General features: G+C 48.1%; 1 protein-coding gene across 1 annotated transcript in view; it reads left to right on the top strand.

Moving 5' to 3' along the window:
- Adam19 (ADAM metallopeptidase domain 19) overlaps nt 1–14,096 on the top strand; it is an 83,142-nt gene that overhangs the window by 2,896 nt on the left and 66,150 nt on the right. Inside the window, exons 2-3 of the mRNA XM_013354127.2 lie at nt 1,496–1,581; nt 5,502–5,572. Of these exons, the coding sequence (XP_013209581.1) occupies nt 1,496–1,581; nt 5,502–5,572 (157 nt within the window). The remainder of the gene's footprint in view (nt 1–1,495; nt 1,582–5,501; nt 5,573–14,096) is intronic.

Here is a 14,096-nt window from a genome sequence, read left to right as displayed (position 1 = left end):
TCTCTCTCTTCCTCCCTCCCTTTCTCTCTCTCCTTCCTTCCTTCCTTCCTTCCTTCCTTCCTTCCTTCCTTCCTTCCTTCCTTCCTTCCGTCTTTCCGTCCTTTCTTCTTTACTTTGTCTTTCCAAAACACGGTTTCTCTGTATAACAGTCCTGGATGTCCTGGAACTCCTCTGTAGACCAGGCTGGCCTTGAACCCACAGAGATTCACCTACCTCTGCCTCTGCCTCCTGAGTGCTGGGATTAAAGGCATACGCCACCCCACCACCCACCCAGCAAGGTTTCCCTTTTTCTTGAAAATGACTCTTCTATGGTTGAAAGGGGCCTCTTTTCTTGGGAACTGGCTGGCTACCTCCAAGGGTGGCGAGGAGAAGAGAGAACTGGTGTGAGAAGCTTTGGAGACTAGGAAATGAAATCCCACTGCAAACTTGCAGGGAAGACAGCTAAGGCTAACGATTTGCAACTCAATGCTAATGGTTTGCAGGTGGGGGGCCATGTCACCTTTACCTGTGGCCCTGTCAGACCTCCCAGGGAGGTGACAGTCATCTCTAAAGCTCTGTGGAGGCCAGCATGAGCTCAACCTTCTGATTATACCCAGAATCTCACCACATCATTACTCTCTAGGATGCTGTCCAAGTGGGAGCCATCGTCACCTCTCACCAGGGCTCCTGTGTACCTCCAGCCTTGCTGCCTGCCTGCTGCTTCCGTTCTGTCCTTACCCCTACCCTCCACTCTCCGCCCAGAGCCATCTTTGCAAAGACAACTAATACAGATCCTATTGCTCTTGTGTTTTAAGACATCCAGAACCTTCTGAGTCTACTTAAAATAAAAATCCAGACCCTCTTCATGCCTTTGTGTCATTACACCCCCAGCTGGCTTGCTTAGCATGTTTCTTACCAACATCCTTTGATTTACTAGAGTGTCTCCCCTCCTTGCTTAGCATATTTACCCATGTCCTCTGACTTACTAGACTGTTTCCCCTTCCTGCTCGTTCCTTTTCAAGGCCAAGGCCATTTCTGCACTTGCCACTCTTTGCTCTTCCCCAATTTTTTTTTTTTTTTTTTTTTTTTTTTTTTTTTTTTTTTTTTTTTTTTTTTTTTTTTTTTTTTTTTTTTTTTGCACAACTATCTTCCTTTGGCTCCTGAGGTCTCAATTAAACACCATCAGTACTGATCATCCTGTTTAAAACAGGACTCTTGCTAGGTGTCCCTTTATCCCGTGACATGGTCTTATTTTTCCCCAAGGCAGTTACCATCACCTGAGAATGTCTGCTCATTTCCTGTCTCTTGGCAAGGACACGGACCCTGTTTGCTGTCTTTATCACTTTGTCACCAAGGCACAGGAGAGCCCAGCAGGTCTCCGACACTTTCCAGGGAGCAAGGATTGCCTCAGAAGTGGGCTGGAGCAGTACTTGGGTTTTGAGCCATATTCCCTCTACTGAGGGTATGAGCTGTGGAGGTCTGGAATTCTTAGGGTTATGCTGTCTTGTGTTGGCAGATGGAAGCAAAGAAGGCGGGCCCCAGCCACCGCATGAACTCATAATACCTCAGTGGCGGACTTCAGAAAACTCCAGGAGAGGAAAGGTAAGCCTTCCAAGTATCTCTGATGGAGAAGCCGGAATGACATGGGGCCACCTAGGCATCACCACAGCTTCTGTCCTAACCTTTCTCTGAGCCAGTTTGGGATATCTTAGCAGGGGCTTTCCTTCACTGTATGACAAGCGTGTAGATGATTCCCAAGCCCTTTCAGTTGGGTAGCTGAAAACCCACAGTAATCATGACAAGACTGGGGTTGGAGAGATGACTCAGCAGTTAAAAGCACTTTCTGCTGTTGTAGAGGACTGGGGTTCAGTTTCCAGTACCCACACAGTGGGTCACAACCATCTGTAACTCCAGTTCCAGGAGATCCAAAGGTGTCTGGCCTCTGAAAGGGTACCCGGCATGCACACAGTGCTCAGATAGATGTATATGCAGGCAAAACACACACACACACATACACACACACACACACACACACACACACACACATCTTTAAAAAATACTGTCACAGATTTAGTGTAAATGTGATTTTGTCACAAATCTTGATGGACATTTTTGTTTTGTTTCGTCTTTTTGTTTTCTGAGGCAGGACCCCCTGGAGCCCAGGCTACCTTCTAACTCACTACCTAGCTGAGAATGACCGCCTCCATTTCTCAAATGCTGAGATTACAGGTGCGCGCGCGCCACCTTGCTCAGTGTATTTAATAAGAGGCAAGCTAAGGTGCTCGGATTAGATCCTATATCTTTAGAAAGCCCTACGGGCTCCTCAGGCCAGAACATTAGCAAGATGCACAGGTGCTATCAAGGCAGTCAGTCGGAACATGGCTGTGAACCCTGGGTGTTCTTGCTTCTGGTTCTGAACGCCCAAGTTAGGGGTGACGAGGCACAGAAGAAAACCGATGGTTGCGTGACAGTAGTTCAGGACCTTCTGCTTTACGGATGACTTGCACTTCCTCACTTTATAAAATCAGTTTTAATGGGAATAAAGAGGAACAGAGTTTTGGAAAAGTGCTGACTTTCTCTTTCTCAGCAGAGCCCCGCTACATATCCTACTCTGGTCTCTAATTTGAGACTCTCCTCCTTTGCCTTCCCAGTGCAAGGATTACAGGGATAGACGACCATGCCCGGTTTGAAGGACTGGTTTTTATGATCTCCGAGGGGGTCAAATGGCCTATAATTTATTGGGCAACAGATAGGAACAAGATTAAAGCTGGGGAAAGAAGTGTCAGGGAAGACTTGGACAATTGTGGCCTTGGAATCTGGAAAGATAAATAAACAGATGAGAAATGCCCAGAATTCCTTAAGTTACTGCGGAGTCACACAGACGAGTCCCCAGTTCACCAGCTTGGGCACAAGAAGGGGACTTAGAGAGAAATTTCAGGACAATAAAAGAAGGGAACATTTTACCCTGAAAGCACAGGGGGAAAAATGTGTGAACTCATTCCGTCCTAAAGAAGGAAAGACTGAAAATAGCCTCGGGAGAAGTTAGACAAATTAATAGATGACCATCCTCAGGCAGATTGTTCTTATTAAATTTAAGGTTTTGGATATTTTATCCATCACCATTATTGCCAAAGAATGGACATGATACTTTTTATAGAGGCTCCTTTGTTCCCTCCAGATGTTGGATGCTGGGCATCCTCAGGAAAAGCCTGAGAAACAAAGTGGAGGACCAGATCCTGTCTTTGTTCCCAGCCATTGTCTGCCCAGAGCGTGGCTCATTGTATTCTGCGGGAATAGTCAGCTCAGTGCCTGGCACCATAAATATTTGTTGAATGCAGGAGAGACGGGAGAGAGAGAAGAGAAGAAAGAGTGTGGGTTGATTCACTGATTCTTACTTACATGTGGCTAATTCACTGATTTATTAGTCATTCCTGACATGCTGACTATGTATGGGCTCTGATACAGATGTTTTAGGATGATTCATGCACACAGGATAAGCTTCTCAGATGGCGTGGAGCTGGAGGTCTGTTTAATTTCACCCTATACAGAAAGGATTTTGGGTCCTTCTTTCAGGGAAGTACAAACAGTGGGCACCTTCACATACTTGCCAGGAGGCATGATGTTGACCCTTCTTTAGGCAGTATTGACGTTCCAGGAGGAAAGCCGTCTATAGTAGGGTTGGAAGGGAAGCTTCACAGAAACGCAGTTTCATTGTTTTGCTTGAACTGTTCCCTGGAAACAGGGAACATCTGATTTTAAGCCTGTCTGAGCATCCTCCAGGAACAGAAGTATTTTTGGATTACCTACACAAAAATAAATACGAGCCCTCATGTGGCAGGCTGTGTCTCTGTGTGGGGCACATGGTATCACTTGCACTGTGCCAGCCCTTCGGTTTCTGTGTGGGCTGTCACATGGGTGCCTGCCCCTTGGGTAAGGATTTGCTGGAGCTCTCTTGTAGTGTACTCAAATGCCCATTGGGGCTGTGTGTCCTTGATCCTCCCTGTGACTGGGTAGGGCACACCAGAAGTCCCCAGGGCAAAATCACAAATGGGCGGCAATCACAGCAGGCACTGGCCTTGTGCTGAGTCAGTGCCTCAGACATGGAGCCTGGACAGGAGTGAAAGTGCCTGGGCACCCATCTGTCTCCCTGCATGCTGGCTTCCAAACCCTTCTGAAGATGAGGCAACAGGGTGAAGTAGGCATTGCACGAGGTACTTGATCATCAGAGGTCTTGGTGATCTCAAAGTCCAATGCCCAGATCCCAACAGGGAATGAGAGGAGCAGGAATTAAGAAAGGGAATGAGGCTGGGCTGTGGGTGTGGCTCAGTTTGCAGCGTGTTTGCTTGAAGTCCTGGGTTTCATCTCCAACAAATGCACACACCACACGTGCACACATGAGCGTATGCACACACTCGTGCATATAGCACACGCATACACAGCAAATTTTTTTAAAAAAATGCAAGTAGTAAGTTTCATTGGTTCCTTTCAAAGACAGTCTTATATTGCTGAGTTAGTTTACACATTTAAAAACTTTTGGTTCATACTGTCAAATTACGTTTCAGACAGATGGTTTCAGTGCAAGTTCTCAGGCATAGGATCTGAGAGTGTCCATTGTGATGTACAGTCTTAAATGGTCTTTGTCCTTTTTGATTTTGTTTAGGATATCTTATTTTTTTTAATGTTGTTCTTCTCTTCTCTTTCTTTTTCTTTTCTTTGCATGGGGAGAGGGAGATTTTGCCCATGTAGCCATGATCTTCAACATAGTGTTCATGCTTGCTGGCCATTTGCATGTCTTTGGGTATATGGTGTGTCTGGCCATCAGTAAATTGCTGCTGTTTGTTTAAAATACATTTACTTCTGGACTTATAAAATCCTAATTTGTGATACTCTTTGTTGGCACCTGTGAGATGACTGGAGTTTCCAAATTGAGGACTCACACAAAATAAAACAAAATATGAAAGAACTCACCCTGTAGAAGGCCCTTCAGTATTTTTTTTTTTAAAAATGATAGCTAATATGATATTGAGAGCTTCTTTTGAACTAGGCACATTCTTTACATTCATTTTCTCATCTGGTCCTTAAGGATCCTTGTAATGTTGATTACTAACACCTCAGGTGAGGAAAGAGGAGACAGAGAAGTAGGGAGGCTTGATGACATGTCCAGGTTCACAGGAGCACAGATGTCAGCCTATGCATCAACCCTGGGTCTGACCCTCTAGGTAATTTACTTCTGAGGATCAGGTCTCTCCGTGGGAGCCTTCACCAGACTGCATATGCACCTGCTCAGCCTTGAACCTCAGCTTGAGTTTCTCTCCTTTGTTTCTTAGGGGAAAGCAGATGGGGGAAGATCTGAGTTGTTTTGGGACTGAGGTCACTTCAAGCTTAGGCTGGAAAGGCTAATGACCTTTCCTTGCGGGCTTCCGGAGGATCCCTCTGCTGGCGCGGCGTCAGATCTGGTGCTGGGCCCTGGGAGCCTTGGTCCCTGCTTCCAGGAACTGACATCCTTTCATTGTTGTTTTTAGCATCCACTCACAGCGGAGCTCAGGGTCACGGTGGAAGGGCAAGAACTGATCCTGGACCTGGAGAAGAACGAGTAAGTGAACGGCTCCCTTCTTTTGTCACTCACCTTCAACGCCAGTCTGATGCAGGTGTCACAGATGGGAAGGAAGAAGTTTAGTGGCCTGGTCCCCAAGCTCTCCATCCTTGGTCCCTTTGTGGGGCATCGTGCCAAGACACAGCTTTCCCTTGGTCTCTTGGTCTCTGGGAGATTGCTGGGCTGCTTCACATCCTGCCTGGATTTCCTTAGGCTGTGTTTCCGGTGCTTCTTGGAGTTCACTGCAGGCGTGTGTGTGTGTGTGTGTGTGTGTGTGTGTGTGTGTGTGTGTGTGTGTGTGTTTAAGGGCGGGAAGGGACTGGAAGCAGCTGCTGTCCTTGCTCCAGCCAGGACCAGGCAGGAAGTGAAGGCGATTAGAGGAAGACGGGGAGAAGCAGCAGGCCGGGCAGGGATTTGGCACCTCTGACCCTGATTCTTTCATCTACCCAAGATTCTGCTGAGGAGTGCATTGCCCAAAGCCTCCTGCCTTCCACGGGTCCAGCTTTTCCCTAACCTCATTCATGCAGGGCGGTGGCCTGGTTCAGAAAAATCTCCACATTGATTTGCCTTCCGGCATAACCGTCTTGATTCATGGATGAGGGGGATGAATGGCCGGCGCTGCCTGGCTGTGTCCATCAATTGATTGCCCTTTCTTCCCTCAGCCCCACTCCACCTGGCCTCCTAGAGCGTTCTGTACTTGGCCAGGGACTCCGAGGGCCTTGATAGGTTCCCCCACCAATGGTCCGGCTTTCCTTGTCCACACAGACGCTGGAGATAAGGATGCTTGGCTTGGAGAGCTGCCCGTCCGCTCTTGGCAGCCTCCGAGACACCCTGGAAGCTGATGAGTAATGGAAGTCTTGCTGCCAAGAAAGGGCCAGAGCAAGGCCTTCCCCATCCTAAAGGGTGGGAATGGCTGCTTGGCCTGGGTAGAAAGGGAGAAGAAGGGTTTGTTCCAAATTTGGGCTCTTTGGACACTGACAGAAAAGGATCAGGGGAGTCCCCAGTGTGGTGAAAGGGTAACTCACTGGTGCAGGGACAGGGGGCTTTGTGACACTACTCTTGGGGAGAGGCGAGGAAATATCTGCTTACCAGTGGTAGACCAAAGTAAGGATGCTGCCAAAATCCAACTCTGCGAACCAGTAATTTTTACTGAGGTTATGTTCAGTAACAGGGGTGAGGGGTTACCTCCAGGCACAGATGTGACTCAAAAAACAGCAGCCTCACCGAGGTCTGCCCAACATGGGTAGCCGCTCATGAGAGCTGGAAGTCTGGAGTTCATTGCATGCTGCTTGCAGGCAGCTCACTCAGATGCTCTGAGCAGCATCCAGATGGCTAGGCGGGGCTGAGCCTTGGGAGGGAGCTAGTCCTTACTACTTATATACAGTTGAGGAGGGAGGGAACCTACCAATTCTGGTCAGTTTCAGGGACTTCCTGGAAGCCTCTAGTCATTTACTTCTTCAGTTTAATGAACTTCCCAGCAGAATGGGATGTTTTCACCCCCTCTAGAGCAGGGATTCTCAACCTTCCCAGTGCTGCGATCCTATAATACAGTTCTTCATGTTGGGTTGACCCCAACCATACAATTATTTCATTGCTGCTTCATAACTGTAATTTTGCTACTGTTCAGAATCATCATACAAATATATGACACGCGGGGTATCTGATCTGTGACCCCCCCAAAAAATGGGGTCATGACCCATAGGTTGAGAACCACGCTCTAGCAAGCACCCTATGTCTTAAAGAGCTGGGGTTTATCATGGAGGAAATTGCTACATAACACAGGGCTCGCTCTGTCCCCCTCTACCCTCTGCCTCTGGGACACCTGCTTTCAGCACACCAGGAAGATGAGCATAACCACCATGTTGGGCCCCTGAGCCAAACCGGCGTTCTTCTGGGTTGCCAGAATGTTTCTCTCATTCTTCTCCCTGGGATATGCCTGGGTTCCTGGAGTGGGAAGTTCCTCCTTGTCCAGGGCTTCTCTTTGAATTTGATGCTGTGATCCTAAAAAAGGCCCAGGGCAGGCTCGCTCATGCTGGGTCTCTCTCAGGGATCTGCTTTGGTTCCTCACTACCGCTGCTCCTTGTCACCTGTGTCTGTGTGGTTTACCGCGCATGGAACTTGTTACCCTTAACCTCCCTCCAGCTAGTGGAACTGATGATGTGGTCAGGAGCAGATCCCTAGCCGGATCAGCCAAGCGGGGGATCCTTAGTCCTTGTCCTTTCCTTCTGTGTTGGGACTTCTGCAAAAGATCTCAAGAAGTTAGGCCAGGAAGACGTCTTAGAGGCCACGCACGGAATGCTGCGGTCTCCTGCACAGGTACAGAAACCTCAGCCCGGAAAGGGACAGGCGCTTGCCCAAAGTCTCTCAGCAAGTGTGTGAAGCGCCTGGGAGGAAATCGGTTGTGTTGATGGCTTGGATCTGAAGTTGTGACATGTGACTCAGGGCCAGCTGCAGAGACGGAGACGAGGGTAGTCACGGCCACCTCGTGGGGCTGGTTGTGAGGGATGGATGCTATGATCACATGAAATATCGGGTAGGGAGTGAGGTAAGCCAGACCCAAAAAGAGTAGCATGGGATGTACTCACTCATATTTGGTTTCTAGCCACAAACAAAGGACATTGAGCCTATAATTAGTGATCCTAGAGAAGCTAAATAAGGAGAACCCAAAGAAAAACATATAGGCATCCTCCTGAATATTAGCCTTCATCAGGTGATGAAAGGAGACGGAGACAGAGACCCACATTGGAGCACCGGACATAATTCTCAAGGTCCAAATCAGGAGCAGAAGGAGAGAGAGCACGAGCAAGGAACTAAGGACCGCAAGGGGTGAACCCACATACTGAGACAATGGGGATGTTCTATTGGATACTCACCAAGGCCAGCTGGCCTGGGTCTGAAAAAGCCTGTGATAAAACCGGTCTCTCTGAACATAGCGGACAATGAGAACTACTGAGAACTCAAGAACAATGGCAATGGGTTTTTGATCCTACTGCACATACTGGCTTTGTAGGAGCCTAGGCAGTTTGGATGCTCACCTTACTAGACCTGGATGGAGGTGGGGGTTCCTTGGACTTCCCACAGGGCAGGGAACCCTGATTGCTCTTCGGGCTGAGGAGGGAGGGGGACTTGATTGGGGGAGGGGGAGGGAAATGGGAGGCGGTGGCGGGGAAGAGACGGAAATCTTTAATAAATAAATAAATTAAAAAATAAAAAAACTCAAAAAAAAAGAAAAGGAAAAAGAGGAAAAAAATATTGGGTAGGGTGATTTTTTTTAAAAAACTTCTTTTTAATTTGAGTGCGCATGCGTGCGGTGTGCATTCGCGCCTGCGCGCCTAGGCTTAGCGGTCAGGGGATTGATTACCTCAGGTGTCACTCCTCAGGAACGCTGCCTACCTCATTTTCAAACAAGATCTCTCATTGGCCTGGAGTTTACTCCAGTCTGGCTAGCCAACAAGTCCCAGGGATCTGCCTGTATCTCTAGGATTACTAGGACCCATTTCCATGCCTGGCTTTTAATGTGGTTTCTAGGATTGAGCTCAGGAAAGCAAAGTTTTACTGAGCAGGCCCCTGTTGTGGCTTTCAGTACCCTTACTGAAGCGCTGGGGATTTCTCACAGGTGTGCCCTGCTGTATGGGCCTGGCCAGCAACTCCCGGGGAGGCCTGAGGGTCTAGATACGGTTCCTGGCCCCAGTGAGTTCTGGAGCCTGGAGACCTGACCAGGATGGAAGCAGCAAAGCCTGTGACCTCACCAGGTGTCCCTGGGGAAGGACTTCCTGCTATTTTCATCCAAATGGGGCTTTTTGTTTGTGCACACGTGTTACGGAGCTGAATGGACTCCAACTGCACACAACTTCCTGGTGAGTTTATTTCCCCAAGCTGTCCCATTCACAGAGCCTGCCAGCCTAGATTCAAAACAGCTCTGCGGCAAGGAGATGGTTTTTTTTTTCCCTGAGTTTTCAAGTTATTATGTTAACAGCTCTTTCTTGCAGTGGCGTCTGGGGAATCTAGGCCCTGAGCTCAGGAACTTCCCAAGCCCTGTGTTCCTTGACCCTCTTGGTAGATTCCTTTGCTCTTCCAACCTGTGGTCACCAGTGATGTTCCGTGAACCTTGTAGGTGCTGGGGGATGGAACTGTGGGAAGAAGAGTTCTACCAGCGTAGCGGGAGGGAAAACGACCAGTGAACAGTTAGTGTACCGTGTATCTGACGGAAGAACCGTATACAGGAAGCAAAACACTAGGGGCTCAGGAAGAGCAGGGGGTGGGAGGGAGCAGATGTTGATAAACAGTATTCAGGAATGACCTTGGGGAATTGGAGTGGCGACCTGAAGGAGGGAAACAGGAGCCGGTTTTCAGGAGGGAATAGTCAAGTTCAGAGGTCCCTGAGATGGTGACGATTTCAGCATCCCCCACAAGTTGGATGCTTTGGCCTCCCAGGAGCCATGGGCAAGGGCTTCTGGGATGATGGTGAGCAGGAGGATATTGAAATTTGTTTTTCATCACTCCGAGGTGTCTGGCTTTTTCCCCATCAAATCAAAGTCCTGCTGCTAATGCACAGCCCGAAATAGCAATGAGCAGGCCTTTAATGGAATTCACACATGGGGAGATCATTGCCAAGAATGGTGAGGGCCGAGGAGCAGGGGGAGGGGCCGGGAGATAGGACGTGGCAGATGGAACTTCAGCAGAGTTAGCAAGAAGCCTGGGCAGCATTTTCTCCACTTCGAAAGCAGCTCAGGTTAAGTCGGTGCCCTCCCCATGACTGGTCACAGCGCCCTTTCTGCGCGGCACTGGCAAAAAAAAAGAAATGCCCCCCGTGAGAAAATGAGCACTTGGCTTCGCGTTGGGTCTTGCGTTCAGATGCTGGCTCTACCACTGAACAACTACGTGGTGTCTTTAAGCCTCGGTCCCTTCACCCAGTCCTGTAATCACCGTCCTGTCTCACAGAGCCACGAGGAGGCTGGGGTGCTGGGGTGGGCATAAAGGACCTAATTCGGTGTCTAGCTTGCATTGCACACTCAGTAAAGGACAGCTGTTATTATTTCTTGCTCCACTGTTTGCAAATGGCACAGCTGGGACATGCTCATTGTGAAACACACAGCGGTGCCAAGTCAGTAAAGCGGTGAAGGCCTCCTGCTTCACAAGGAGAGCTCACTGCTGCCTGGTGGGGATTTTCTAGACCCTTCCTGTGCCTAGAAGAACATGGATCCTGTCATGTGCCGTCGCAGGGAAGCGGATACACAGACTCCTGGGGTAGCTGGGGGAGAAAAGAAAATTTTAAAAGAATATTTATTTTGATTGTATGTTCGTGGGTGTTTTGCCTGCATGTATGCGTGAGCACCATGTGTATGCATGGTATCCTCCCCGGTGGTGTCAGATTCCCTGGAAGGGAGTTACAGACAGTTGTGAGCTGCCATGTGGGTGCTAGGATTTGAACCTGGGTCCTCTGGAAGAGCAGCCAGTGCTTTTAACCTCTGAGCCATATTTCCAGCCCTGAGAAAAGAGATTTTACCCTAGAAACAGTTCTTTTTTTACAGTAACATTTTTATCTATACACCTGACTGCCATGAAAACTATGCTACTCTGTATCAGGAAAGCATTGTGATATTATTTACGATATCTAATATTTACATATCTAAACTAAAATATCTAATATTTACACGCTGCATAATTTGGGAACGTTGCATAGTTGTTGGGAGGCAGTCACTTGTGACGCACACAGCCACTCAGGGGGATGATGTGGAGTTGGCGAACACACCTGCCCGCCCTCCGCAGCCTCAGCTTTCTCTTGTATAAAATGGGATTTTTGTCTGAGTAGGGCTTCAAGAGTCTTCTTGTATTACCTATTTAAAGGGCACTGTGTACGTGGAAACAGGAAGTTCCTGCTTCAGGAGGTCCCCCTGCCCCTCACAGAGGGCAGCAGGATGTTGAGAAGCCTTGCCTCAAACCATGTCCTTGAAGTTGGGGTGAACTGTTAGCTTAGGACTCACCAGTTCAAGCAGCAGAAAGAGCAGGAGGGTAATTACAGGGTAGAAATTACAGGCTACTGTTCACAGCCTGTAATTTGGTGGCATGCATCCATAATATTTTTCCCTGTGACTTACCCCCTGTTCAAAGACAGCCATTAACCCAGGGACTGTGTTTGGCAAACCTTACGAGCTACACAATTAGATGGACTCTTAGGAAACATACTTCTCTAGGGAGCTGTGCGCCATCTTCCCTCTTGGTTGCTTTTTCTAAGAGAGAGTCCACTGACCTGTTCACCCCAAGACCGAGTGAGCCCGGGAGCAAAATCACTGTATGACAAGGTCACCTTCAAGAAGAGCAAGTGAGGATTGGGTACTTAACTCAGTTCCTTGAGTGCTGGCCTAGCATGCACCTGAGGCTCTGAATTCCATTTCTAGTAGGATGTAGGTTGACCGTGGTGGTGCCTGTTGGTAATCCCATTGTGTCAAAGGTGAAGGAGGGCGGGTCAGCAGTTCAAGGTCGTCCTTGACTTCGCAGAGTTTGAGGCTCTCTGAGCTAAAGGAGACCCTGTTTCAAAAACAAACAAAAGAAGCAATGTGCCAGCCCATCCTTGACCTTACCTCCACTAGTTCCCTGAGTGTACTTGAGTGTGCTTGAGAACTCTTCTCTCTTGAGTATACCCTCCCCTCTTGAGTTCAAACCATAGGGACACTTAGATTTGGTCTCAAGAAGGGAGTGACAGTTGGGCAGTGATGGCATAGGCCTTTAATACCAGCACTTGGGAGGCATGGATCTCTAAGAGTTTGAGGCCAGCCTCGTCTATAGAGCTAGTTCCAGGATAGCCAGTGCTACCTAGTAAAAGCCTGTTGCAAAAAAACCAACACAACACAGCAACAACAAGGAACAAAGAGCGATATCCTTTGATCCCAAGGGTACAAGGCTCATCAAAAACAACAGATATTTGTGTTATTCTGTGCTGTCATTATTAATGGAGAACTTGGGCACTTAGAGCTTTGGGAGTTTAAATACCCTTAAATACTCCCATAGCTTTGCACGGGTGAGAGTTTTAATTTAGGGGCCTTATTATCCATTGTGACTTTTGACAGTACATTTTCTTCACAGTTCAGATATCATAGGGAAGGAGATTAGCTTTGTTTCTGTCACCTAGACAGAATGAAGTCACTCGGCATTGTTCTGTTTTCCTGTTTCTTTTCTTCCTTCCTTCCTTTCTATTTTTTTTTTTAAAAGGCTGGGTCTTACTCGATAACCAGGATGTCACCAAACTCATGGCAATCCTCTGGCCTCTGCTTCCTGAGAAATGATATTGCAAGTGTGAGCCACCGCCATACCAGCCAACATCCATTCATTACCAGTTTTCTCATTGTCTTCCTTTCCCCTCGCTCTGGTTGGATGACATAAAGAAACAGGAGTGGCCAATCATCAGGCAGAGGGCTTTCGTCAACAGACAACTTTCTCATTCCCACACTTTTCTTACATGGAGTTCTCCTAGAAATACTGAGCTAATTCAAACAAGAGCCAAGCATAGTGCTCCTGCCAGCGTGCTCCATCCCAGTGTCTTCTCACACCAGGGACAGTCTTTGAATCTGACACAGGGTAAAGGACACCTCTCTTTGGCCCTCTCTGATCAGAAATTTCATTGATTATTGGCGAAATTCAATCCTGAGTCAATGAGACGCTGGGAAAGGTTTAGCCGGTGTCCCAGTGCCCTTAGCTTAGCGGGCTTTGCCGAGTTGCATTTAAATGAATTGCAGACATATGGATTACATTTCACTTAAAATACACATGGCCCAAGAAATTAAAGGATCTCCCACTTTAACCAAGTATTTGGCAGATCTCAAGTATTCAAAATGTTTTCGCAAAGCCTGCCTGCAGCTGGGCTCCCGGTTCCCTGCAGTTAATCCTGCGAGACTTGGTGCCAAGGAAGCAGCTGGATGGATGGGTGGGGAGGACAGAATTTGACGAGAGCTGCCTGTGGGTATCTGAGAATTTTTGCAGACATTTTTTTGAGGGTGGGAAATACGAAGAATAGAACCAGTCTGACTCCATCCAAGAAAATGAATGCGTGAGTACATAAGAATTCTGAGTGCTGGGCTAGGTGCCTTGCCCTGGAACGACCTGGAAGTTCTGGGATGTAGTTTCCCACTGCAGCTCGCAGACAGATTTGTTTCGCTTTACAGTTCCAATGTTGTGCAGAACAAGTGGAGAATGTCTGATAGAATGTCTGTGCACGTCAGAGTCTCAACTACACTGTGCACAAGCCGGCTGTGTAATCGTCACGGACTTGAGGTGTATGTCTCTTTCAAGTTCGTGTATTGAAATCCTAACCCCTTAAGGTGAGGTGTTAGGTAGGCGCTAGGTAGGCATGGTTTTGTGAGGTGATTGGGCCAGACAATCTCTGCGTTCATAACTTGGGTCAGGTGGCCTTCTAAGGGTCCCCAGGGAGTTAGAATGCTTGTGTGTGTGTTGCTGGGAATTGAACTTAGAGCCTCTCATGCCAGGCGCTCGCTCTCTCTCTCTCTCTCTCTCTCTCTCTCTCTCTCTC

Source organism: Microtus ochrogaster, unplaced genomic scaffold, assembly GCF_000317375.1.
Source record: "Microtus ochrogaster isolate Prairie Vole_2 unplaced genomic scaffold, MicOch1.0 UNK30, whole genome shotgun sequence".
Taxonomy (NCBI): domain Eukaryota; kingdom Metazoa; phylum Chordata; class Mammalia; order Rodentia; family Cricetidae; genus Microtus; species Microtus ochrogaster.
Note: the sequence above shows the minus strand (reverse complement) of the source record. Positions and strands in the feature narration are given on the sequence as shown.